Below are 23,752 nucleotides of genomic sequence, written 5' to 3'. Positions count from 1 at the left end.
GGACACTTGGTGGCACCCTAAAATGCAGGGGTTGGCCCAAAGTATCAGTAATCGGTGTTTGATTTGTCAGCAATATAACACCGGAAAAGGTATCCCTTGTGGGAAGGGGCAAACCCCGTTGCCCAGTGGTCCCTTTGAGACGCTCCAAATGGATTACATTGAGTTGGAAAGGTGTCAATGTTACAAATATGTTTTGGTCATTGTGGAGGTGTTCAGCAGATGGGTCGAGGCGTATCCGACTATCGATAATAAAGCTGCTACTGTGGTTAAAGTCTTGATGAGGGAAATCATTCCCCGGTACGGTATACCAGCTCAGTTAAGTTCTGATAATGGGCCTCATTTTATTGGACAAATTAACAAGGAGTTTTGCTCCCAGTTGGGCATACGCCAGCAGTTACACTGTGCTTACAGACCGCAGGCGGCCGGGTTGGTTGAGAGACACAATCAGACCCTCAAAACTAAATTGGCTAAATTAAGAGCAGACACGGGACTGACATGGCTTAAGTTGCTCCCCGTTGCCCTCTTCCAGCTGCGGGTTACACCTGCGGGACCAGCCCGGCTCTCTCCCGCCGAGATTCTTTATGGCAGGCCTCTTAGAACTCCTTGGAGCCTGCAAGTTCCCAGACGGGTTCAGTTTCATCAGATGACTGAAGAAATGACCACCTATGTTCTAGCCCTTACGCAAGTGCTCAAGGAACTCCATGGCCAAGTCCGCGCGGCTCACGAGCCATTGCCCCCAGTACCTAGCTCACTTTCAGTCCAGCCCGGTAGTTATGTCATGGTCAAAAATTGGACTAGGAAGGGGTCGGAGCCGCGATGGGACGGGCCCTTCCAAGTTCTCCTTACCACCCCCACAGCAGTTAAAGTGGAGGGGCGAAGTGCTTGGGTCCACCTACATCACTGTAAATTGAGTCCATCTCCACTACTGTAAAAGGTCGGATACTAACCTGCCTCCCTTCTCCAGTGCTATTTTACAGGTGTGGAGCATGATGGAGTGGCTACGCATCGTCTGTCTGATATTTGGCCTCACTTCGCTTGGCGTGTTATTGGCGATGGACATGGAAAAGGGGAATATTATGTATCTGTGTAGCCCCAACCAATCTACAAGGATACATCACCTATGCACAGGTGATGTTCTTCACTGCCCCCATATACGAGGACATGGTATCGACTCATGGAAGGTCATCAAAGTTAAGGAGAATGCGGGAGTCATGAAGCAGCTGCACCGGTCCCGGCGATGGGAAGGGAACATTATATGGACATTGCCTTGTTTTTGGAATACATGTAAATTTGATTTTGGATGTGTTAAAAGTGGTACAATAAAGGTAACATCAGGCTGTCAGAAGAGTGTAGGAAGAGACCATGAGAAAGAGAAAGGGACTAGAGAGAGGACGGGGCGTGTGAGAAGGGAAGTACAGCTAGAACGTAGGTTACCGGGAGATACACTTAAGTTAATTAAAGGCCAAACTGAGGGAAACCCGGGTAGTATGAATCTCTTCTACCAGATTTACCACCGTCTGTATGGCCAGGGACGGGTTGTCTGCTACCCAAACGCCGCAGCGGTGTCTAGGTTATTTTCTGTTTCACCGCTTTGGGGCACTCCCCAAACGGTGGTTCATTGTCAGCATTCCGAGCCATTGCCCGAGCAAGTCACTCTTCCTTACGATCCGGATTCAGCACCACCGGCTATTTGCCTTCCCCTTCCTCGGGATAATTCCCATTCACAGTACGATAGGCTGCGACGGTGGAGGGCGTACATACCTAGCCACTTCACTCCCAATAGGGATTCCCGGTCGTACGAGAATTGCTTCAGCAGTGAAGGATATGGCTGTTTGCTGGTAGAGGTGGACACAAATATAACATGTCTGTTTCCCACCTGTACAGACAGGAGGTGCCATATCACCCAGGCGTCTGGCCAATGCGTTTGTTACAACATCACTTGCGTTCCATTGAACGCCGGCCTCCAGCTCCTCTGTGGCTGGGCGAATGTCTCTCATATCACTGTTGGGACTAGGGCTTTCCGCATTGCTGGGCGGCCCGAATGGGCATTTCAAAGTTGGATAAACTGGGCTACTGGGAGGTCCTTACGCAACCGATATGCTGATTGTGATGCTAGTCTCCACACGGAACAAGGATACTACTTTTTATTTAATGGTACGGCGACCAACGTTTTGTCACCCCCATTTCCCCGCCGAATTGCTATAGGGACTCTAGTCCCTACCACAGTCCCCTGCCCTTCGGCGTGGAACCTGCATAATCAGTTAGCATGCCGGGCAGTCTCTGCTGAATTTTGCGAGAACTGGAAAAAACCTCAGGTTCTTGCACCCAACCGGGGCCACTCAGCCGGGTGGGGCATTCTGAGCGTATTGACACTGGGAGGTGTGGGGGGTTCCTTGGCTGTTAGTGATCGGAATTATTTTATTTGCGGCCTTACCATCTTGGGAAATGAAACCTTGGGAGCCCTCGGGGCAATAACTAAGGAGTTGTCTCTGCTACGGTTGTTTGCAATGCAGAACCGGTATGCTCTTGACTATCTTCTGGCCCGTGAGGGTGGGGTATGCGCCATAGTACAGGGCAAGTGTATTATGGGGGTTCAGGACTTGACCGCTAACATCACTAAATTTATGGATCGCATACGGGATCACTTGGACGGGATGCAGGATCCTGGCTCTTGGGGTAACTGGGAATTTGGAGGATGGAAGGACTGGTTGATAAATATGGCCATGTATCTAGTGGTAGCTATCGGCTGCATCTTTGTGGGCCTGGCCATCCTTAAATGTGTGATGGGTAGAATGCGGGGTGCACTAGATCAGATCACCGCCCCAATCACCGAAATTTTTTTTTTAACTGTTAAAATTCATGAGGGTGAGGCAGATGAAGGGGGGCTAAGAAAGGAATTGGAAATGCAGCGACGGATCTTTTTAGATGAGGAACCGTAGCTATGGATTGGATAGTTCGGTTATCATGGAATGATAAAAGGAGGGAATGACGAATGTGATATAAAATAGTTACTTTAGAGATACTAGTTAATGTAATGTAGAAATAAGCCACTTTGATTAGGGACAAAGGGGTTTGAGACCGCATGGAAAAAGCAGGAAGAGGTGTGTCTATGAGAGTGATGCTGCATTGATAGGGGCCAGAGGAAGGGATTGGAAGTGAGCCAATCAGAATAGATTAAACAGGTCAGGAGGGACATAGGCTGACCTATGTCCGTCGAGTATGTGAAACTTGATACCATTTGAATTGATTTTGCAGAGATCCCTTTGTCTTTTAGTTCAGTCGTTTTCTGGGGTGTAAGAGGCTGGATGTCTCTTACGTTTCTGTAAGATGATTTAAGCTTGCAAGCTAAATAAATAACTTCTTTTTACGTGCAAATCCATCTCAACTTTTATTGAGGCCAGACTGACAGAGAAAGAAATTTGGGGATCTACAGCACAGCCCATTTAAAGAAATACTGCCCTGCAAGAGGCAGACGCTGTTTAAACTGCAGGAAGTCAGGTCACTATGCAGCCCTGTGCAGATCTGCACCACCAGTCAGGCTCCCATCCCGCCTGTCAAGGCGCCGTCATCCGCTCCGCCACCTCTCCGGCGGTCGACCAGGATCAGACACAAGCCTCAGAGACTGGACTTGCGAACATTTGTTTTGTTTGTTCTGTTCTGTTGTCCTCCATCAGTCACGTTAGACAGACTCATTCATATGTAAATACATTCACATACGCCAACAAAACATTAAAAAAAGGGAGATGTCATGATATGCAAACATGCAGCTGATGAACACATATAATAGCACACAACCAATAGGCAGTCAGGACACTCAGGGGTGGTATCTCACTATAAAAGGGATGAGGCACTCACACCCCGCCTCTTTCCACAGACCATCATCCACAGAGTGAGACAGGGTGTATCCTGAGCATCACACCCCAGCACATGGCTTAGAGCAAGGCTGGTTCAGTTAGACTGAGTTCCTACATTTAGATTAGCAGAGAGTCGAACTCATTGAGAACTGTGCTAATAGTTCAATAAAACACATTGAACTCACTTCAAAGTCCGGAGCATCTTTTCCTCAAAACTGCATCAAGTGGCAGCTTGTGTTATGCCAAATTACATAACACAACACACTCCCTCAGTAATGTCCCTCTGACAGTGCAGCACTCCCTCAGTACTGTCCCTCTGACAGTGTAGCACTCCCTCAGTACTGTTCCTCTGACAGTGCAGCACTCCCTCAGTACTGACCCTCTGACAGTGCAGCACTCCCTCAGTACTGGCCCTCTGACAGTGCAGCTCTCCCTCAGTATTGTTCCTCTGACAGTGCAGCACTCCCTCAGTACTGGCCCTCTGACAGTGCAGCACTCCCTCAGTATTGTTCCTCTGACAGTGCAGCACTCCCTCAGTACTGTCCCTCTGACAGTGCAGCACTCCCTCAGTACTGTCCCTCTGACAGTGCAGCACTCCCTCAGTACTGTCCCTCTGACAGTGCAGCACTCCCTCAGTACTGTCCCTCTGACAGTGCAGCACTCCCTCAGTACTGTCCCTCTGACAGTGCTGTACACCTTCAGTTTTGCCCTCCTACAGCATTCACTCAGTACTGTCCTTCACTTTTGAGTAAATATGTGTGATTTTTCCACAGTAACCTTTGAGAATCATGGCAATACTTGCTTTCAGACGAAAAAAACTGCTGGATGGCAGCCACAGCAGTATAAGAAAGCCCCGGGTGAAGGATCAGGCTTAAGCAGTTCTAGTGATCCGTGATCCGTGATCTCTAATGATTGTGAAGAAAATGGCCTAAAGGTTAACTTACATCCAGAACCAAACTTACCAACATGTCAGACTTTCAAAGTAAAGGACTCAACAGCAAGCCAGGCAGTGTTCAGCTTTGTCACTGCCAATTCAAATCAAAATCAAAATCTGAATCTAATTTTTAAAAAAATAGCAAGGCAACATAGCCAAACTGAGTTTTTATACAATCTCCCAAAATAGCATTCAATGAAGCTGCTGAGATTAAAAAAACTGTAACTGATGGAACTGGAGAAAGTATTCCCTGAGGAACAAGAATGAGGCTGGTCTTTTTCATTTGAAGTTCGTGTCCAATGTAGGGAAATTGTAAGAAAGCAAACAGGATATTGTATGGTATTAATTGAACTTTTCGGTACAAACCAAAGGGCACGATTTGAACAGTACACAGCCACCAGTCTGGAGTCCTGCACCCAGTTTAGATCCCACAACATGGTAGCTTCGGTAAAGGATTATAGGAGCACTGTAAGACTGATTCCAAGGAACTTCAGAAACCAACATTGGTTCAAAGGCCTCAGTCAATTTAATTTAGAGCAGTGTAGAGGTGACCTTATATGGGTCGAAGAAAATATAAAGGCCAAAATAGATGCCCTATGAATTGATTATTTCAGTTTAACAGATCGGGGAGGGGCAGAGGATATGAGTTTAAACTGTACAAAGGGATAAATAGACTGGAAGTTAGGCAGTTCTTCATCACCCAGACAGCAGTGCACCTTTGGATTGTGGCGGCTGGTATGTTGTGTGCTAACTCTCTGCCATCACGAGGGAGTTTGACCGATTCCTGACTGGGGCAGAGATAACATTATGCACAAATGAAAAAATTAAAAATGAAAATCGCTTATTGTCACAAGTAGGCTTCAAATTAAGTTATTGTGAAAAGGCCCTCATCGCCACATTCCGGCACCTGTTCGGGGAGGCTGGTACGGGAATTGAACCGTGCTGCTGGCCTGCCTTGGTCTGCTTTCAAAGTCAGCGATTTAGCCCTGTGCTAAACAGCCCCAGTAACTGGACTAGCAAACACTTGGTCCCCATCACCTCTTGGGCTGACTTTAATGGCCTGAGGGGATTGAAGAGAAGAATTTACATTTGGGAAATGTTCAGAATGGAGTTCAGTTACAAGTGGCGTACCACAAGGATCTGTTCTGGGGCCGTTGCTGTTTGTCATTTTTATCAATGACCTAGAGGAAGGCGCAGAAGGATGGATGAGTAAATTTGCAGACGACACTAAAGTCGGTGGTGTTGTCGACAGTGTGGAAGGATGTAGCAGGTTACAGAGGGATATAGATAAGCTGCAGAGCTGGGCTGAGAGGTGGCAAATGGAGTTTAATGTAGAGAAGTGTGAGGTGATTCACTTTGGAAGGAATAACAGGAATGCGGAATATTTGGCTAATGGTAAAGTTCTTGAAAGTGTGGATGAGCAGAGGGATCTAGGTGTCCATGTACATAGATCCCTGAAAGTTGCCACCCAGGTTGATAGGGTTGTGAAGAAGGCCTATGGAGTGTTGGCCTTTATTGGTAGAGGGATTGAGTTCCGGAGTCAGGAGGTCATGTTGCAGCTGTACAAAACTCTGGTACGGCCGCATTTGGAGTATTGCGTACAGTTCTGGTCACCGCATTATAGGAAGGACGTGGAGGCTTTGGAACGGGTGCAGAGGAGATTTACCAGGATGTTGCCTGGTATGGAGGGAAAATCTTATGAGGAAAGGCTGATGGACTTGAGGCTGTTTTCGTTGGAGAGAAGAAGGTTAAGAGGAGACTTAATAGAGGCATACAAAATGATCAGGGGGTTAGTTAGGGTGGACAGTGAGAGCCTTCTCCCGCGGATGGAAATGGCTGGCATGAGGGGACATAGCTTTAAACTGAGGGGTAATAGATATAGGACAGAGGTCAGAGGTAGGTTCTTTACGCAAAGAGTAGTGAGGCCGTGGAATGCCCTACCTGCAACAGTAGTGAACTCGCCAACATTGAGGGCATTTAAGAGTTTATTGGATAAACATATGGATGATAATGGCATAGTGTAGGTTAGATGGCTTTTGTTTTGGTGCAACATCGTGGGCCGAAGGGCCTGTACTGCGCTGTATCGTTCTATGTTCTATATTCTATTTGCTCCACCCTCTCTTATACAATATAAAGTCAATCACATTTCTCCTTTTCTTCAGCTCTGGAGAAGGGTCTTACAGACTCGAAACGTTAACCGTGTTCCCCTCTCCACAGATGCTGCCAGACCCGCTGAGTTTTTCCAGCATTTTCAGTTTTTATTTCAGATTTCCAGCATCTGCGGTATTTTGCTTTTATTCGAGTGCTTCATTGACTGCTATTTTTCTTCTTGAAGAAGTACAGCTCTTGTCTCCGATGGAAATTCTGTTTGTCGCTTCTATCACATTCATCTTTATTTCAACCTTGAGCCAAAATTTTCCATCCTCCTTCGTGCCTGGGATTTTCCGGTGCCACTGAAAGTGAGTGGAGTTTTGGCTGGAACGCCAAATTTTCCATTCTCACTCACAACGGGTCCCGCCATGAACGAGGCTGAAGGATCCCACCCTTGGTGTTTGACAAGATGTTCACCAAAACTCACATCCACGGCCACATCTCTTTCTTCAGTGACTGTCTCCATCTCTGACTTACCCCACAGTGGTTAGCACTGTTGCTTCACAGCGTCAGAGTCCCAGGTTCGATTCTGGCTTGGTCATTATCTGTGCGGAGTCTGCACGTTCTCCCCGTGTCTGCGTGGGTTTCCTCCGGGTGCTCCGGTTTCCTCCCACAATTCCCGAAAGATGTGCTTGTTAGGTGAATTGGACATTCTGAATTCTCCCTCTGTGTACCCGAACAGGCGCCGGAGTGTAGCAACTAGGGGCTTTTCACAGTAACTTGTGTTAATGTAAGCCTACTTGTGACAATAATAAAGATTATTATTATGTTTTAATTCCACCCAGGATTACAGATTATCTCCGGGACATACAGCACACCACAGACTCACCGCATCCTGTACATATGTGTATGGCGTTGCTGTAGCTGCACACTCAATCTCTCTCTCCAGCAGCACCGACCCACCCTCTCTCAAAGCTGTCTTTGTCCCCAGTTCCATTTCATTCTTTGTTTCATCCGACGCATTAACAAGAAGCTTCTTCTCTTCCTTTCAGATTTTAAGGGACATTACATGGCCACGGGAATAGATGGGAGATGGGGTAGTGGGGACAGTGAGGGGGCAGAGAACGAAAGTTCAGTCATTAGTCAAGAAGATGCGACCATGTGAGTCAAGTCTGATGGATCCATTTCCTGGTCGATATGTTTGCAATATCTCAGATTGTTTGGTTCATAAACAGAGGGGAGGGAATATTGAATCAAAAGAAAATCTTGGTGGCTAAAACATCTCCATCATGATGGAAGGCGTACCAATGTAACACAAAACAACGCTTAATGACTGAGCGTCAAAATTTTAAAATACTTGTTCTTCACTGAACACTGGGCAGCACGGTAGCACACGTGATTGGGCAGCACGGTAGCACACGTGATTAGCACTGTGGCTTCCATATAAAAGCAAATGACTGCGGATGCTGGAATCTGAAACGAAAGAGAAAATGCTGGAAAATCTCAGCAAGTCTGACAAAGAGTCATCGGACTCGAAACGTTAGCTCTTTTCTCTCCCTACAGATGCTGCCAGACTTGCTGAGATTTTCCAGCATTTTCTCTTTCGTTTCAGCACTGTGGCTTCACAGCACCAGGGTCCCAGGTTCGATTCCCTGCTGGGTCACTGTCTGTGTGGAGTCTGCACGTTCTCCCCGTGTCTGCGTGGGTTTCCTCCGCGTGCTCCGGTTTCCTCTCACGTCCAAAGACATGCAGGTTAGGTGGATTGGCCATGATAAATTGCCCTTAGTGACCAAAAAGGTTAGGGGGGGTTATTGGGTTACGGGGATAGGGTGGAAGTGAGGGCTTAAGTGGATCGGTGCAGACTCGATGGGCCAAATGGCCTTCTTCTGCACTGTATGTTATATGTTCTATATATATGTTCTTGACCAACTTTCAACTGGTCTTCGAACACATAGTGTGTCACTCAAGGGGCAGAACTTCTTTTGTTGCTCAGTTGATGTAGATAATAGTTGGTCTTTGTACCACAATTTTCCTCATTCATTTTTAAATGTGAACTTATTTTACTTCTGGGTCCAAAACCTGGAAATAAGACTGGCGTGCTTTAATAATGCACTTTCAGAGGCTTCGTTGGTGAATAACAAAGGATTTATTTGCAAGGATCTTGAAGAGCAGCAGCATGTATGCAGCTATTTCTAGAATGCCTCCTGTCGAAGGGAACTCCTCCCCCTGGGGTGATTCCCCACTCTGATGCCCGATTGGTCACCTTCTGCCCTGTCCTTAAAGAGACAATCGCCACATGTGCCTTCTGGTTCAATCTTCCAGACGTCATCCAATTAAGAAGCTTCCTTTGGGATTGCCATCCAATTAGCAACAGCGGGCAGGTTGAGGAGGTGGGAGGGCAATTCAATGGACTTTATTGAGAGGGCGGCTGACAGCCTTCACTGAATTAGTAGCTATTTCATCACGCACAGCGCATTCCAGAAAGTCCCGGTTGATGTAGCACCTCAGGCCTGGTGTGTTTGCCATTTAAAGCTGAGGCTGCATGTTGCATGTCACATTCATGATGCTGCGATACAGTGGGGCAGCACGGTGGCACAGTGGTTAGCACTGCTGCCTCACAGTGCCAGGAACCTGGGTTTGATTCCGTACTTGGCTGACTGTGTGGAGTTTGCACTTTCTTCCCGTGTCTGCGTGGCTTTCCTTCACGTGCTCTGGTTTCCTCCCATAGTCCAAAGACAGACAGGTTAGGTGGATTGGGCATGCTAAATTTTCCCTTAGTGTTCAAAGAGGTGTAGGTTAGGGTGGGGTTATGAGGTTATGGGGATAGAGTGGGAGGAATGAGCCTGGGTAGGGTGCTCTTTCAGAGGGTTGGCGCAGATTTGATGGGTCAAATGGCCCCCTTTGCACTGAAGGAATTCTATGGTGCACCTACTCTGCATCAGAAGTTGCGAACACTGTGTAGGCCCCATGCAATACTGGGAGGATTCCATCCTCCTGGCAAAAAGGCTGATAATTGAATCTTATCACGACACCCTGGGCACAGGCCGAGCACAGTTCTCTGACAACGCACAGGGCGAGAACAGTTCCAGTCCCCCTCGACCTGGGGTTGCAACATAAGTGAATTAACAAATAAGTCTTATTGACTTATCAAGATTTTGGCCCGAGACTGTTGCAATGAGATGCTGATACCAGATTTATAAGTAATAAACTATTAATTAATAACAAGAGGAAAAGATGAATATATGAAGTAATAACAGAACAATGATCTAACAATCTGTCTAATCCCAAAACCAACCTTCCACCCATACACACACAAGACTGACACACACAACGGGAAGGGAGGTGAAGGGTTTAAACTGAAAAAGAGATGAATAGGTATGAGATTGTTCTTTGCTGCCGACGTCGCTCTTTGTAGCCAGCGATCTCCTAATCATGTATTGAATCTGAAACTGTAGGTTGTAGAAAGCTCTCTAAATCAACAGGCAGAGAGAAAGAGAGAGAGATTTTAAAGCTACCTCATGCCTGGATCTCTTCACAGCACACACCCAAAATAATATGGTGCTTTTCGCAAGATCTGCCCTCCTCCTGGAACTTTCTGTCAGGCCCCACCAACCACAGGCTCCAATAGGAAATTATACATTTCCGATTGGCTGCTTGCCATGTCTATCAAATCATCGTAAGAAGTCTTACAACACCAGGTTAAAGTCCAACAGGTTTTTGTTTCCAACACTAGTTTTCGGAGCACAGCTCCTTCCTCAGGTGAGGTCATTCACCTGAGGAAGGAGCAGTCCTCCGAAAGCTAGTGTTGGAAACAAACCTGTTGACTTTAACCTGGTGTTGTAAGACTTCTTACTGTGCTCACCCCAGTCCAACGCCGGCATCTCCACATCATATCAAATCATTATCACCGGTTCTACCGCATCACGATAGGGGTTCCAACTCTGCCAAAAATCTGGGGTTTAAATAGAAATCTCAGATGGTGTAGCAACATTGTAGCAGTTTAACCAGAAGACAGGCAGTAGGGTGGGGATAAAAAGAAGAACACAGGACAGACAAAAAGGGTTTTACAACAGTATCTTAAGAAATCCTGAACAGGTTCACTGGCTTCCTGCTGTTGCTGGGCAGCACACACATAAGCCACCTTCAGTGAAAAGGGAATGGTGGCTGGGGTGGAGGGTGGGTGGTGGGGGGGGGGGAGGGGGAGAAGGGTGGGTGGGGGGGAGGTGGGAATACGTTAAGAAACTGTCCCAACACCTTTTCACCAGGATCTCCTGCAACATCGCCCACCCACCCCACCAAGCCCTCCGTCTCCAAACCAAATCTCCACCAATGTTATTGATACCCAGATGTACTTTTTCCCAAAATTGTCCAGCCAAATCACATCGTCAGAGAATTATGGAAACTTGCACACATTGTTTCATTGTTCCTGTGTTGGTTCTTTGAAAGACCCATCATGCCACATCCCTGCTTTTTGCTTTCTGCAACCAAATATCATCCTCAAATACCCTCCAACTCCCTTATGAAATCAGCTTCCAACAACTTTTTAAGTAACACTCAAGCTCCAGACAACTCTGAGTGAAAAAACCTCTCTTCGTCTCCTCTCTTGCTCTTTGGCCAATAAAGTGTTTTATGACATCTGGCTATTGACCCAAAGACCAAAGGGGGTGCCTTTGTCCTTTATCAACCCCATCAAAATCTCTCATCAACTTGAAAATCTCCATTAAATCACTGTTAACCTTTTCTGTTCTGAGAGGAATAATCGAGAATTTTCCAAACACTCCTCATAACTGAAGACCCTCACCCCTGGTAATACTCTGGTCAACCTCCTCTCTATCTTTACAGAATGGAAGTGCATTTTGTTCCTGATAATGGTTCCAGATAATTTCCCCACCACTTATTTAAGGGTGACTGTAATGTAGTTTCCTAGTTTATCCATTTCCCTTTTCTTGAATAGTGGTAAAGCACCAGCAACTCTCCAGCCCTGTGTCGCTACTCCAGTATCGAATGAGGATTGGAAGTCTGTTTGCATTTCCTATTTTTGCCTTCGGTTCTTTTAGTAACCTGGGATGACGTCTTGCACATGAACTAGATGACTTGCCAACTTTCAGTAATGTTAATCATTTTAGTATGTCATCAGTTATCTCTTTTCTAAAGCATCAGCCTTTTCATCGTTCCTGATAGGTTCAACCTGTCAGTTCTGTTATATCTAGTAAAGTCTATCTTTTCCATTTTTGTTGCGCCTTCTCAAATGTCAAAAGTTTAAAAAGACATGGGTATGTTTGGTCACAAGGTATTCCTGTATCTCACTGTGAGTTGTCAAGGCAAATTCCACCCACCATTAGCCTACGATTCCATTGTCATTTACCTTCAAAAGGTACTTTGTTATTGACTACCGGAAGTGACTCCTCTGCTGATTAGTGACCTTAAATCACCACTGTGTAAACTGACCGGGGTGAAAAAGCTGGATCGCAAATTTACCCTGACAATGTTCTCCTAAACCAGGATTTTACTCCCCCGCCCCGGGGGATATAATTGTCCCGCCGCATCCACCAGGGGGAGCTCACTGCCTCATTCTTTGGGCTTGCTTCCTCAATGCTTACTTACATTGAGGGCAGGTATTTACAGCCCCCTGCTGGTGGGTTTGAAGGTTTGAAGGCGGGGAGACCTGTAAAATTCCTCGTGTCCTTCCCAACATCCTGCCCTAGCCCGACCTGTCCGCAATTTTCCAGGATGCCCACAGCCTGTCCACCCTGGCCCCAATGGAGGCTCAATTATTGGCCACATAAGGAACACTTCCTGCCTGGGCCCAATTTTGAGGCACGCAAGAGGGGTCAGGGACAGAAGCTCGGCAGGTCATCTGCCTTGGATGGGAATGGAAGGCACCATGTGCAAACCTTACTTTATTTACATGTTGAATAGAATGGCTTCAGGGAGAATTATTACCTCTGGTTGTTTCTCATTTTCAAATTAGAACCATGGTTACTTGGCTTCAGATTGTTTCCCAATTGTACATGGGTCTGGAGTGCAGGCTAGACAGATTATGTTGAGATTGCTGAGCACTATATTCCATTCAAGCTGCTGCTTTTTTATTCTCCTCTAACAAAGGAACTTTGGAGGGACTTGGAGAATATTGCTAATTCGGCCAAGCAGATATGAAAGTCTGGGCGCAATTCTCTGCTCCGACGGCGGAGTGTCGTCGCCGGCGTCAAAACAGGAGTGTTTCACTCCGCGGTCGGCGCCCGTTCCGGGTCCGCATTCTGCGCCGGACAAGAGGGCTAGCAGGGGCGCGGCCTCAGAGCAGCGTTGGAGACGCGGCACCACGCAATCGACGTGTCGCTGCATTGCACATAAGGCGACACGAGTGCACAGGCCGCTGATGGAGCAACATGGCGCCATGCCAAGCAGGGCCCCACGCCAAGCAGGGCCCCGGTTCACCGACCACGACCTGGATGTGCTCCTGGACGCCCTCGAGGAGAAGAGGGCGGCCTGTGCACTCTGTACCCTGAACCCGGCCAGAGGGTCCCACCGAACGTGGCTCGGCGTCTGTGGAGGGAGGTGGGCGTGGCTGTCAGTGCCATCGCGTTGACACCCAGGACTAGCGAGTAGTGTCGCAGAAAGCTCAACGACCTACTGACGGCAGCCAGGGTGAGTACCCAGCAATGCGCCCATGGCACCAAACCCCCTAGCCCCCACATGTGTGATACCCACCCCCACCCCAGGGGGACAGTACAACCACAGTCGTGACCCGCATGGCTGCAGCCACCCATGCAAGCCACGTTGGCCGTGTACCCTGTGCACCCATGCCAACATAGATCCAACCGCATGCATCGGACCGCCTAACAATGCTGTCATTCCCCCCTCACCCCACCCCCCATCCCACCCCAGGAGAAGAGCGGCCATAAACAACGAGGGTGTGCCCGAGCCAGAGGGGGTGAACCTGACTTGCGACCCCTCACTGTGCACGAGCAGAGGGCACTGGACATAGCTGGTGCACCCAAGGACTGGGTGATTGCCCATGCCGAGATCGGGGGCGCGCCACCAAGTGAGATCCCCCCCTCTGCCTGGCCCCTTTCCCCTCAGCATTCTCCCCTCAGCTGTTTCCCCTCAGCACTCTCCCCTCAGCCCTTTCCCCTCAGCCCTTTCCCCTCAGCCTTCTCCCCTCAGCCCTCTCCCCTCAGCCCTCTCCCCTCAGCCCATCCCCCTCAGCACTCTCCCCTCAGCCCTTTCCCCTCAGCCCTCTCCCCTCAGCCCTTTCCCCTCAGCCCTCTCCCCTCAGCTGTTTCCCCTCAGCACTCTCCCCTCAGCCCTTTCCCCTCAGCCCTCTCCCCTCAGCCCTTTCCCCTCAGCCCTCTCCCCTCAGCCCTTTCCCCTCAGCCCTTTCCCCTCAGCACTCTCCCCTCAGCCCTCCCCCTCAACACTCTCCCCTCAGCCCTCTCCCCTCAGCCCTTTCCCCTCAGCACTCTCCCCTCAGCCCTCTCCCCTCAGCCCTTTCCACTCAGCCCTCTCCCCTCAGCCCTTTCCCCTCAGCCCTTTCCCCTCAGCCCTTTCCCCTCAGCCCTTTCCCCTCAGCACTCTCCCCTCAGCCCTCTCCCCTCAGCCCTTCCCCCTCAACACTCTCCCCACAGTCCTCTCCCCTCAGCCCTTTCCCCTCAACACTCTCCCCTCAGCCCTCTCCCCTCAGCCCTTTCCCCTCAACACTCTCCCCTCAGCCCTCTCCCCTCAGCCCTTTCCGCTCAACACTCTCCCCTCAGCCCTTTCCCCTCAGCACTCTCCCCTCAGCCCTTTCCCCTCAGCACTCTCCCCTCAGTACTCTCCCCTCAGCCCTCTCCCCTCAGCCCTTTCCCCTCAGCAATCTCCCCTCAGCCCTCTCCCCTCAGCCCTTTCCCCTCAGCACTCTCCCCTCAGCCCTTTCCCCTCAGCCCTTTCCCCTCAGCCCTTTCCCCTCAGCACTCTCCCCTCAGCCCTTTCCCCTCAGCCCTTTCCCCTCAGCCCTTTCCCCTCAGCCGTTTCCCCTCAGCACTCTCCCCTCAGCCCTCCCCCTCAACACTCTCCCCTCAGCCCTCTCCCCTCAGCCCTTTCCCCTCAGCACTCTCCCCTCAGCCCTCTCCACTCAGCCCTCTCCCCTCAGCCCTTTCCCCTCAGCCCTTTCCCCTCAGCCCTTTCCCCTCAGCACTCTCCCCTCAGCCCTCTCCCCTCAGCCCTTTCCCCTCAGCACTCTCCCCTCAGCACTCTCCCCTCAGCCCTCTCCCCTCAGCCCTTCCCCCTCAACACTCTCCCCACAGCCCTCTCCCCTCAGCCCTTTCCCCTCAACACTCTCCCCTCAGCCCTCTCCCCTCAGCCCTTTCCCCTCAGCACTCTCCCCTCAGCACTCTCCCCTCAGCCCTTTCCCCTCAGCAATCTCCCCTCAGCCCTCTCCCCTCAGCCCTTTCCCCTCAGCACTCTCCCCTCAGCCCTTTCCCCTCAGCCCTTTCCCCTCAGCCCTTTCCCCTCAGCACTCTCCCCTCAGCCCTTTCCCCTCAGCCCTTTCCCCTCAGCCCTTTCCCCTCAGCCGTTTCCCCTCAGCACTCTCCCCTCAGCCCTCCCCCTCAACACTCTCCCCTCAGCCCTCTCCCCTCAGCCCTTTCCCCTCAGCACTCTCCCCTCAGCCCTCTCCACTCAGCCCTCTCCCCTCAGCCCTTTCCCCTCAGCCCTTTCCCCTCAGCCCTTTCCCCTCAGCCCTTTCCCCTCAGCACTCTCCCCTCAGCCCTCTCCCCTCAGCCCTTTCCCCTCAGCACTCTCCCCTCAGCACTCTCCCCTCAGCCCTCTCCCCTCAGCCCTTCCCCCTCAACACTCTCCCCACAGCCCTCTCCCCTCAGCCCTTTCCCCTCAACACTCTCCCCTCAGCCCTCTCCCCTCAGCCCTTTCCCCTCAGCACTCTCCCCTCAGCACTCTCCCCTCAGCCCTTTCCCCTCAGCACTCTCCCCTCAGTACTCTCCCCTCAGCCCTCTCCCCTCAGCCCTTTCCCCTCAGCACTCTCCCCTCAGCCCTTTCCCCTCAGCAATCTCCCCTCAGCCCTCTCCCCTCAGCCCTTTCCCCTCAGCACTCTCCCCTCAGCCCTCTCCCCTCAGCCCTTTCCCCTCAGCACTCTCCCCTCAGCCCTTTCCCCTCAGCACTCTCCCCTCAGCCCTTTCCCCTCAGCACTCTCCCCTCAGCACTCTCCCCTCAGCCCTTTACCCTCAGCACTCTCCCCTCAGCCCTCTCCCCTCAGCCCTTTCCCCTCAGCACTCTCCCCTCAGCCCTTTCCCCTCAGCACTCTCCCCTCAGCCCTCTCCCCTCAGCCCTTTCCCCTCAGCCCTTTCCCCTCAGCCCTCTCCCCTCAGCCCTTTCCCCTCAGCCCTTTCCCCTCAGCCCTTTCCCCTCAGCACTCTCCCCTCAGCCCTCTCCCCTCAGCCCTTTCCCCTCAGCCCTCTCCCCTCAGCCCTTTCCCCTCAGCCCTCTCCCCTCAGCCCTTTCCCCTCAGCCCTCTCCCCTCAGCCCTTTCCCCTCAGCCCTCTCCCCTCAGCCCTCTCCCCTCAGCCCTTTCCCCTCAACACTCTCCCCTCAACACTCTCCCTTCAGCCCTTTCCCCTCAACACTCTCCCCTCAGCCCTTTCCCCTCAGCCCTTTCCCCTCAACACTCTCCCCTCAGCACTCTCCCCTCAGCCCTTTCCCCTCAACACTCTCCCCTCAGCCCTTTCCCCTCAGCCCTTTCCCCTCAGCCCTCTCCCCTCAGCCCTTTCCCCTCAACACTCTCCCCTCAGCCCTTTCCCCTCAGCAATCTCCCCTCAGCACTCTCCCCTCAGCCCTTTCCCCTCAACACTCTCCCCTCAGACCTTTCCCCTCAGCAATCTCCCCTCAGCCCTCTCCCCTCAGCCCTTTCCCCTCAGCCCTTTCCCCTCAACACTCTCCCCTCAGCCCTTTCCCCTCAGCCCTTTCCCCTCAGCCCTTTCCCCTCAACACTCTCCCCTCAGCACTCTCCCCTCAGCCCTTTCCCCTCAACACTCTCCCCTCAGCCCTTTCCCCTCAACACTCTCCCCTCAGCCCTCTCCCCTCAGCCCTTTCCTCTCAACACTCTCCCCTCAGCCCTTCCCCCTCAGCCCTTTCCTCTCAAAACTCTCCCCTCAACACTCTCCCCTCAACACTCTCCCCTCAGCCCTTCCCCCTCAGCCCTTTCCTCTCAACACTCTCCCCTCAACACTCTCCCCTCAACACTCTCCCCTCAGCCCTTTCCTCTCAACACTCTCCTCTCAACATTCTCCCCTCAGCCCTTCCCCCTCAGCCCTTTCCTCTCAACACTCTCCCCTCAGCCCTTTCCCCTCAACACTCTCCCCTCAGACCTTTCCCCTCAGCAATCTCCCCTCAGCCCTTTCCCCTCAGCCCTTTCCCCTCAACACTCTCCCCTCAGACCTTTCCCCTCAGCACTTTCCCCTCAGCACTCTCCCCTCAGCCCTTTCCCCTCAGCCCTTTCCCCTCAACAATCTCCCCTCAGCCCTCTCCCCTCAGCCCTCTCCCCTCAGCCCTTTCCCCTCAACACTCTCCCCTCAGCCCTTTCCCCTCAGCCCTCTCCCCTCAGCCCTTTCCCCTCAGCCCTTTCCCCTCAACACTCTCCCCTCAGCCCTTTCCCCTCAGCCCTCTCCCCTCAGCCCTTTCCCCTCAGCCCTTTCCCCTCAACTCTCTCCCCTCAGCCCTCTACCCTCAACACTCTCCCCTCAGCACTCTCCCCTCAGCCCTTTCCTCTCAACACTCTCCCCTCAGCCCTTCCCCCTCAGCCCTTTCCTCTCAACACTCTCCCCTCAACACTCTCCCCTCAGCCCTTTCCTCTCAACACTCTCCCCTCAGCCCTTCCCCCTCAGCCCTTTCCCCTCAGCACTCTCCCCTCAACACTCTCCCCTCAGCCCTTTCCCCTCAACACTCTCCCCTCAGCCCTTTCCCCTCAGCCCTTTCCTCTCAACACTCTCCCCTCAGCCCTTCCCCCTCAGCCCTTTCCTCTCAACACTCTCCCTTCAGCCCTCTCCCCTCAGCCCTTTCCCCTCAGCACTCTCCCCTCAACACTCTCCCCTCAGCCATTTCCCCTCAGCCCTTTCCCCTCAGCCATTTCCCCTCAGCCCTTTCCCCTCAGCACTCTCCCCTCAACACTCTCCCCTCAGCCATTTCCCCTCAGCCCTTTCCCTTCGGCCCTCTCCCCTCAACACTCTCCCCTCAACACTCTCCCCTCAGCCCATTCCCCTCAGCCCTTTCCCCTCAACACTCTCCCCTCAGCCCTTTCCCCTCAGCACTCTCCCCTCAGCCCTTTCCCCTCAACACTCTCCCCTCAGCCCTTTCCCCTCAACACTCTCCCTTCAGCCCTCTCCCCTCAGCCCTTTCCCCTCAACACTCTCCCCTCAGCCCTTTCCCCTCAACACTCTCCCCTCAGCCCTCTCCCCTCAGCCCTTTCCCCTCAGCCCTTTCCCCTCAGCCCTTTCCCCTCAACACTCTCCCCTCAGCCCTTTCCCCTCAGCCCTTTCCCCTCAGCCCTGTCCCTCAACACTCTCCCCTCAGCCCTTTCCCCTCAACACTCTCCCCTCAGCCCTCTCCCCTCAACACTCTCCCCTCAGCCCTTTCCCCTCAACACTCTCCCCTCAGCCCTCTCCTCTCAGCCCTTTCCCATCAGCCCTTTCCCCTCAGCCCTTTCCCCTCAACACTCTCCCCTCAGCCCTTTCCCCTCAACACTCTCCCCTCAGCCCTTTCCCCTCAACACTCTCCCCTCAGCCCTTTCCCCTCAGCATTCTCCCCTCAGCACTCTCCCCTCAGCCCCTTCCCCTCAAAACTCTCCCCTCAGCCCTTTCCCCTCAACACTCTCCCCTCAGCCCTTTCCCCTCAGCCCTTTCCCCTCAGCACTCTCCCCTCAACACTCTCCCCTCAACACTCTCCCCTCAGCCCTTTCCCCTCAACACTCTCCCCTCAGACCTTTCCCCTCAGCACTCTCCCCTCAGCCCTTTCCCCTCAGCCCTTTCCCCTCAGCACTCTCCCCTCAGCCCTTTCCCCTCAGCCCTTTACCCTCAACACTCTCCCCTCAGACCTTTCCCCTCAGCATTCTCCCCTCAGCCCTTTCCCCTCAGCACTCTCCCCTCAGCCCTTTCCCCTCAACACTCTCCCCTCAGCCCTTTCCCCTCAACACTCTCCCCTCAGCCCTTTCCCCTGAGCCCCTTCCCCTCAACACTCTCCCCTCAGCCCTTTCCCCTCAACACTCTCCCCTCAGACCTTTCCCCTCAGCCCTTTCCCCTCAACACTCTCCCCTCAGCCCTTTCCCCTCAGCATTCTCCCCTCAGCCCTTTCCCCTCAACACTCTCCCCTCAGCCCTTTCCCCTCAACACACTCCCCTCAGCCCTTTCCTCTCAACACTCTCCCCTCAGCGCTTTCCTCTCAACACTCTCCCCTCAGCACTCTCCCCTCAGCCCTTCCCCCTCAGCCCTTCCCCCTCAGCCCTCTCCCCTCAGCCCTTTCCCCTCAACACTCTCCCCTCAGCACTCTCCCCTCAGCCCTTTTCCCTCAACACTCTCCCCTCAGCACTCTCCCCTCAGCCCTTTCCCCTCAACACTCTCCCCTCAGCCCTTTCCCCTCAGCCCTTTCCCCTCAACACTATCCCCTCAGCCCTTTCCCCTCAACCCTTTCCCCTCAGCACTCTCCCCTCAGCCCTTTCCCCTCAACACTCTCCCCTCAGCATTCTACCCTCAGCCCTCTCCCCTCAGCCCTTTCCCCTCAGCACTCTCCCCTCAGCCCTTTCGCCTCAGCACTCTCCCCTCAGCCCTTTCCCCTCAGCATTCTCCCCTCAGCACTCTCCCCTCAGCCCCTTCCCCTCAAAACTCTCCCCTCAGCCCTTTCCCCTCAACACTCTCCCCTCAGCCCTTTCCTCTCAGCACTCTCCCCTCAGCACTCTCCCCTCAACACTCTCCCCTCAGCCCTTCCCCCTCAGCCCTTTCCCCTCAGCACTCTCCCCTCAGCACTCTCCCCTCAGCCCTTTCCCCTCAACACTCTCCCCTCAGCCCTTTTTTCTCAGCACTCCCCCCTCAGCACTCTCCCCTCAACACTCTCCCCTCAGCCCTTCCCCTCAGCCCTTTCCCCTCAACACTCTCCCCTCAGCCCTTTCCCCTCAGCCCTTTCCCCTCAACACTCTCCCCTCAGACCTTTCCCCTCAGCCCTTTCCCCTCAACACTCTCCCCTCAGCCCTTTCCCCTCAGCCCTTTCCCCTCAACACTCTCCCCTCAGCACTCTCCCCTCAGCCCTTTCCCCTCAACACTCTCCCCTCAGAACTCTCCCCTCAGCACTTTCCCCTCAACACTCTCCCCTCAGCCCTTTCCCCTCAGCCCTTTCCCCTCAACACTCTCCCCTCAGCCCTTTCCCCTCAGCCCTTTCCCCTCAACACTCTCCCCTCAGCCCTTTCCCCTCAGCCCTTTCCCCTCAACACTCTCCCCTCAGCCCTTTCCCCTCAACACTCTCCCCTCAGCCCTTTCCCCTCAGCATTCTCCCCTCAGACCTTTCCCCTCAGCACTCTCCCCTCAGCACTCTCCCCTCAGACCTTTCCCCTCAACACTCTCCCCTCAGCCCTTTCCCCTCAACAATCTCCCCTCAGCCCTTTCCCCTCAGCCCTTTCCCCTCAGACCTTTCCCCTCAGCATTCTCCCCTCAGCACTCTCCCCTCAGCCCCTTCCCCTCAACACTCTCCCCTCAGCACTCTCCCCTCAGCCCTTTCCCCTCAACACTCTCCCCTCAGCCCTTTCCCCTCAGCATTCTCCCCTCAGCACTCTCCCCTCAGCCCCTTCCCCTCAACACTCTCCCCTCAGCCCTTTCCCCTCAGCCCTTTCCTCTCAACACTCTCCCCTCAGCCCTTTCCCCTCAACAATCTCCCCTCAGCCCTTCCCCCTCAGCATTCTCCCCTCAGCACTCTCCCCTCAGCCCCTTCCCCTCAACACTCTCCCCTCAGCACTCTCCCCTCAGCCCTTTCCCCTCAACACTCTCCCCTCAGCCCTTTCCCCTCAGCATTCTCCCCTCAGCACTCTCCCCTCAGCCCCTTCCCCTCAACACTCTCCCCTCAGCCCTTTCCCCTCAGCCCTTTCCTCTCAACACTCTCCCCTCAGCCCTTTCCCCTCAGCCCTTTCACCTCAGCACTCTCCCCTCAGCCCTTTCCCCTCAGCCCTTTACCCTCAACACTCTCCCCTCAGACCTTTCCCCTCAGCATTCTCCCCTCAGCCCTTTCCCCTCAGCACTCTCCCCTCAGCCCTTTCCCCTCAACACTCTCCCCTCAGCCCTTTCCCCTCTACACTCTCCCCTCAGCCCTTTCCCCTGAGCCCCTTCCCCTCAACACTCTCCCCTCAGCCCTTTCCCCTCAACACTCTCCCCTCAGACCTTTCCCCTCAGCCCTTTCCCCTCAACACTCTCCCCTCAGCCCTTTCCCCTCAGCATTCTCCCCTCAGCCCTTTCCCCTCAACACTCTCCCCTCAGCCCTTTCCCCTCAACACACTCCCCTCAGCCCTTTCCTCTCAACACTCTCCCCTCAGCGCTTTCCTCTCAACACTCTCCCCTCAGCACTCTCCCCTCAGCCCTTCCCCCTCAGCCCTTCCCCCTCAGCCCTCTCCCCTCAGCCCTTTCCCCTCAACACTCTCCCCTCAGCACTCTCCCCTCAGCCCTTTTCCCTCAACACTCTCCCCTCAGCACTCTCCCCTCAGCCCTTTCCCCTCAACACTCTCCCCTCAGCCCTTTCCCCTCAGCCCTTTCCCCTCAACACTCTCCCCTCAGCCCTTTCCCCTCAGCCCTTTCCCCTCAACACTCTCCCCTCAGCCCTTTCCCCTCAGCCCTTTCCCCTCAACACTCTCCCCTCAGCCCTTTCCCCTCAACACTCTCCCCTCAGCCCTTTCCCCTCAGCATTCTCCCCTCAGACCTTTCCCCTCAGCACTCTCCCCTCAGCACTCTCCCCTCAGACCTTTCCCCTCAACACTCTCCCCTCAGCCCTTTCCCCTCAACAATCTCCCCTCAGCCCTTTCCCCTCAGCCCTTTCCCCTCAGACCTTTCCCCTCAGCATTCTCCCCTCAGCACTCTCCCCTCAGCCCCTTCCCCTCAACACTCTCCCCTCAGCACTCTCCCCTCAGCCCTTTCCCCTCAACACTCTCCCCTCAGCCCTTTCCCCTCAGCATTCTCCCCTCAGCACTCTCCCCTCAGCCCCTTCCCCTCAACACTCTCCCCTCAGCCCTTTCCCCTCAGCCCTTTCCTCTCAACACTCTCCCCTCAGCCCTTTCCCCTCAACAATCTCCCCTCAGCCCTTCCCCCTCAGCATTCTCCCCTCAGCACTCTCCCCTCAGCCCCTTCCCCTCAACACTCTCCCCTCAGCACTCTCCCCTCAGCCCTTTCCCCTCAACACTCTCCCCTCAGCCCTTTCCCCTCAGCATTCTCCCCTCAGCACTCTCCCCTCAGCCCTTTCCCCTCAGCACTCTCCCCTCAGCCCTCTCCCCTCAGCCCTTTCCCCTCAGCACTCTCCCCTCAGCCCTTTCCCCTCAGCACTCTCCCCTCAGCCCTTTCCCCTCAGCACTCTCCCCTCAGCACTCTCCCCTCAGCCCTTTACCCTCAGCACTCTCCCCTCAGCCCTCTCCCCTCAGCCCTTTCCCCTCAGCACTCTCCCCTCAGCCCTTTCCCCTCAGCACTCTCCCCTCAGCCCTCTCCCCTCAGCCCTTTCCCCTCAGCCCTTTCCCCTCAGCCCTCTCCCCTCAGCCCTTTCCCCTCAGCCCTTTCCCCTCAGCCCTTTCCCCTCAGCACTCTCCCCTCAGCCCTCTCCCCTCAGCCCTTTCCCCTCAGCCCTCTCCCCTCAGCCCTTTCCCCTCAGCCCTCTCCCCTCAGCCCTTTCCCCTCAGCCCTCTCCCCTCAGCCCTTTCCCCTCAGCCCTCTCCCCTCAGCCCTCTCCCCTCAGCCCTTTCCCCTCAACACTCTCCCCTCAACACTCTCCCTTCAGCCCTTTCCCCTCAACACTCTCCCCTCAGCCCTTTCCCCTCAGCCCTTTCCCCTCAACACTCTCCCCTCAGCACTCTCCCCTCAGCCCTTTCCCCTCAACACTCTCCCCGCAGCCCTTTCCCCTCAGCCCTTTCCCCTCAGCCCTCTCCCCTCAGCCCTTTCCCCTCAACACTCTCCCCTCAGCCCTTTCCCCTCAGCAATCTCCCCTCAGCACTCTCCCCTCAGCCCTTTCCCCTCAACACTCTCCCCTCAGACCTTTCCCCTCAGCAATCTCCCCTCAGCCCTCTCCCCTCAGCCCTTTCCCCTCAGCCCTTTCCCCTCAACACTCTCCCCTCAGCCCTTTCCCCTCAGCCCTTTCCCCTCAACACTCTCCCCTCAGCACTCTCCCCTCAGCCCTTTCCCCTCAACACTCTCCCCTCAGCCCTTTCCCCTCAACACTCTCCCCTCAGCCCTCTCCCCTCAGCCCTTTCCTCTCAACACTCTCCCCTCAGCCCTTCCCCCTCAGCCCTTTCCTCTCAAAACTCTCCCCTCAACACTCTCCCCTCAACACTCTCCCCTCAGCCCTTCCCCCTCAGCCCTTTCCTCTCAACACTCTCCCCTCAACACTCTCCCCTCAACACTCTCCCCTCAGCCCTTTCCTCTCAACACTCTCCTCTCAACATTCTCCCCTCAGCCCTTCCCCCTCAGCCCTTTCCTCTCAACACTCTCCCCTCAGCCCTTTCCCCTCAACACTCTCCCCTCAGACCTTTCCCCTCAGCAATCTCCCCTCAGCCCTTTCCCCTCAGCCCTTTCCCCTCAACACTCTCCCCTCAGACCTTTCCCCTCAGCACTTTCCCCTCAGCACTCTCCCCTCAGCCCTTTCCCCTCAGCCCTTTCCCCTC

At 53.9% G+C, this 23,752-nt stretch overlaps 1 protein-coding gene across 1 annotated transcript; it reads left to right on the top strand.

Moving 5' to 3' along the window:
• The first annotated feature begins 639 nt into the window (after positions 1–639).
• On the top strand, positions 640–3,157 carry LOC140395374 (uncharacterized). The gene is made up of 2 exons (XM_072483050.1): positions 640–2,315; positions 2,740–3,157. The coding sequence occupies exons 1-2, from the start codon at positions 987–989 to the stop codon at positions 2,782–2,784; spliced, it is 1,374 nt and encodes a 457-aa protein (XP_072339151.1). The 5' UTR covers positions 640–986; the 3' UTR covers positions 2,785–3,157.
• The last annotated feature ends 20,595 nt before the right edge of the window (positions 3,158–23,752 follow it).

The sequence above is a fragment of the Scyliorhinus torazame genome, chromosome 18, assembly GCF_047496885.1.
Source record: "Scyliorhinus torazame isolate Kashiwa2021f chromosome 18, sScyTor2.1, whole genome shotgun sequence".
NCBI lineage: Eukaryota > Metazoa > Chordata > Chondrichthyes > Carcharhiniformes > Scyliorhinidae > Scyliorhinus > Scyliorhinus torazame.
Note: the sequence above shows the minus strand (reverse complement) of the source record. Positions and strands in the feature narration are given on the sequence as shown.

Excerpts from the sequence above, each read along its gene's own strand:
- LOC140395374 (XM_072483050.1), top strand. The coding sequence starts at position 987 with ATGATGGAGTGGCTACGCATCGTCTGTCTGATATTTGGCCTCACTTCG. Across the intron at positions 2,316-2,739 it reads AGAACTGGAAAAAACCTCAG|CTATCGGCTGCATCTTTGTG; the intron begins GTTCTTGCACCC and ends ATCTAGTGGTAG.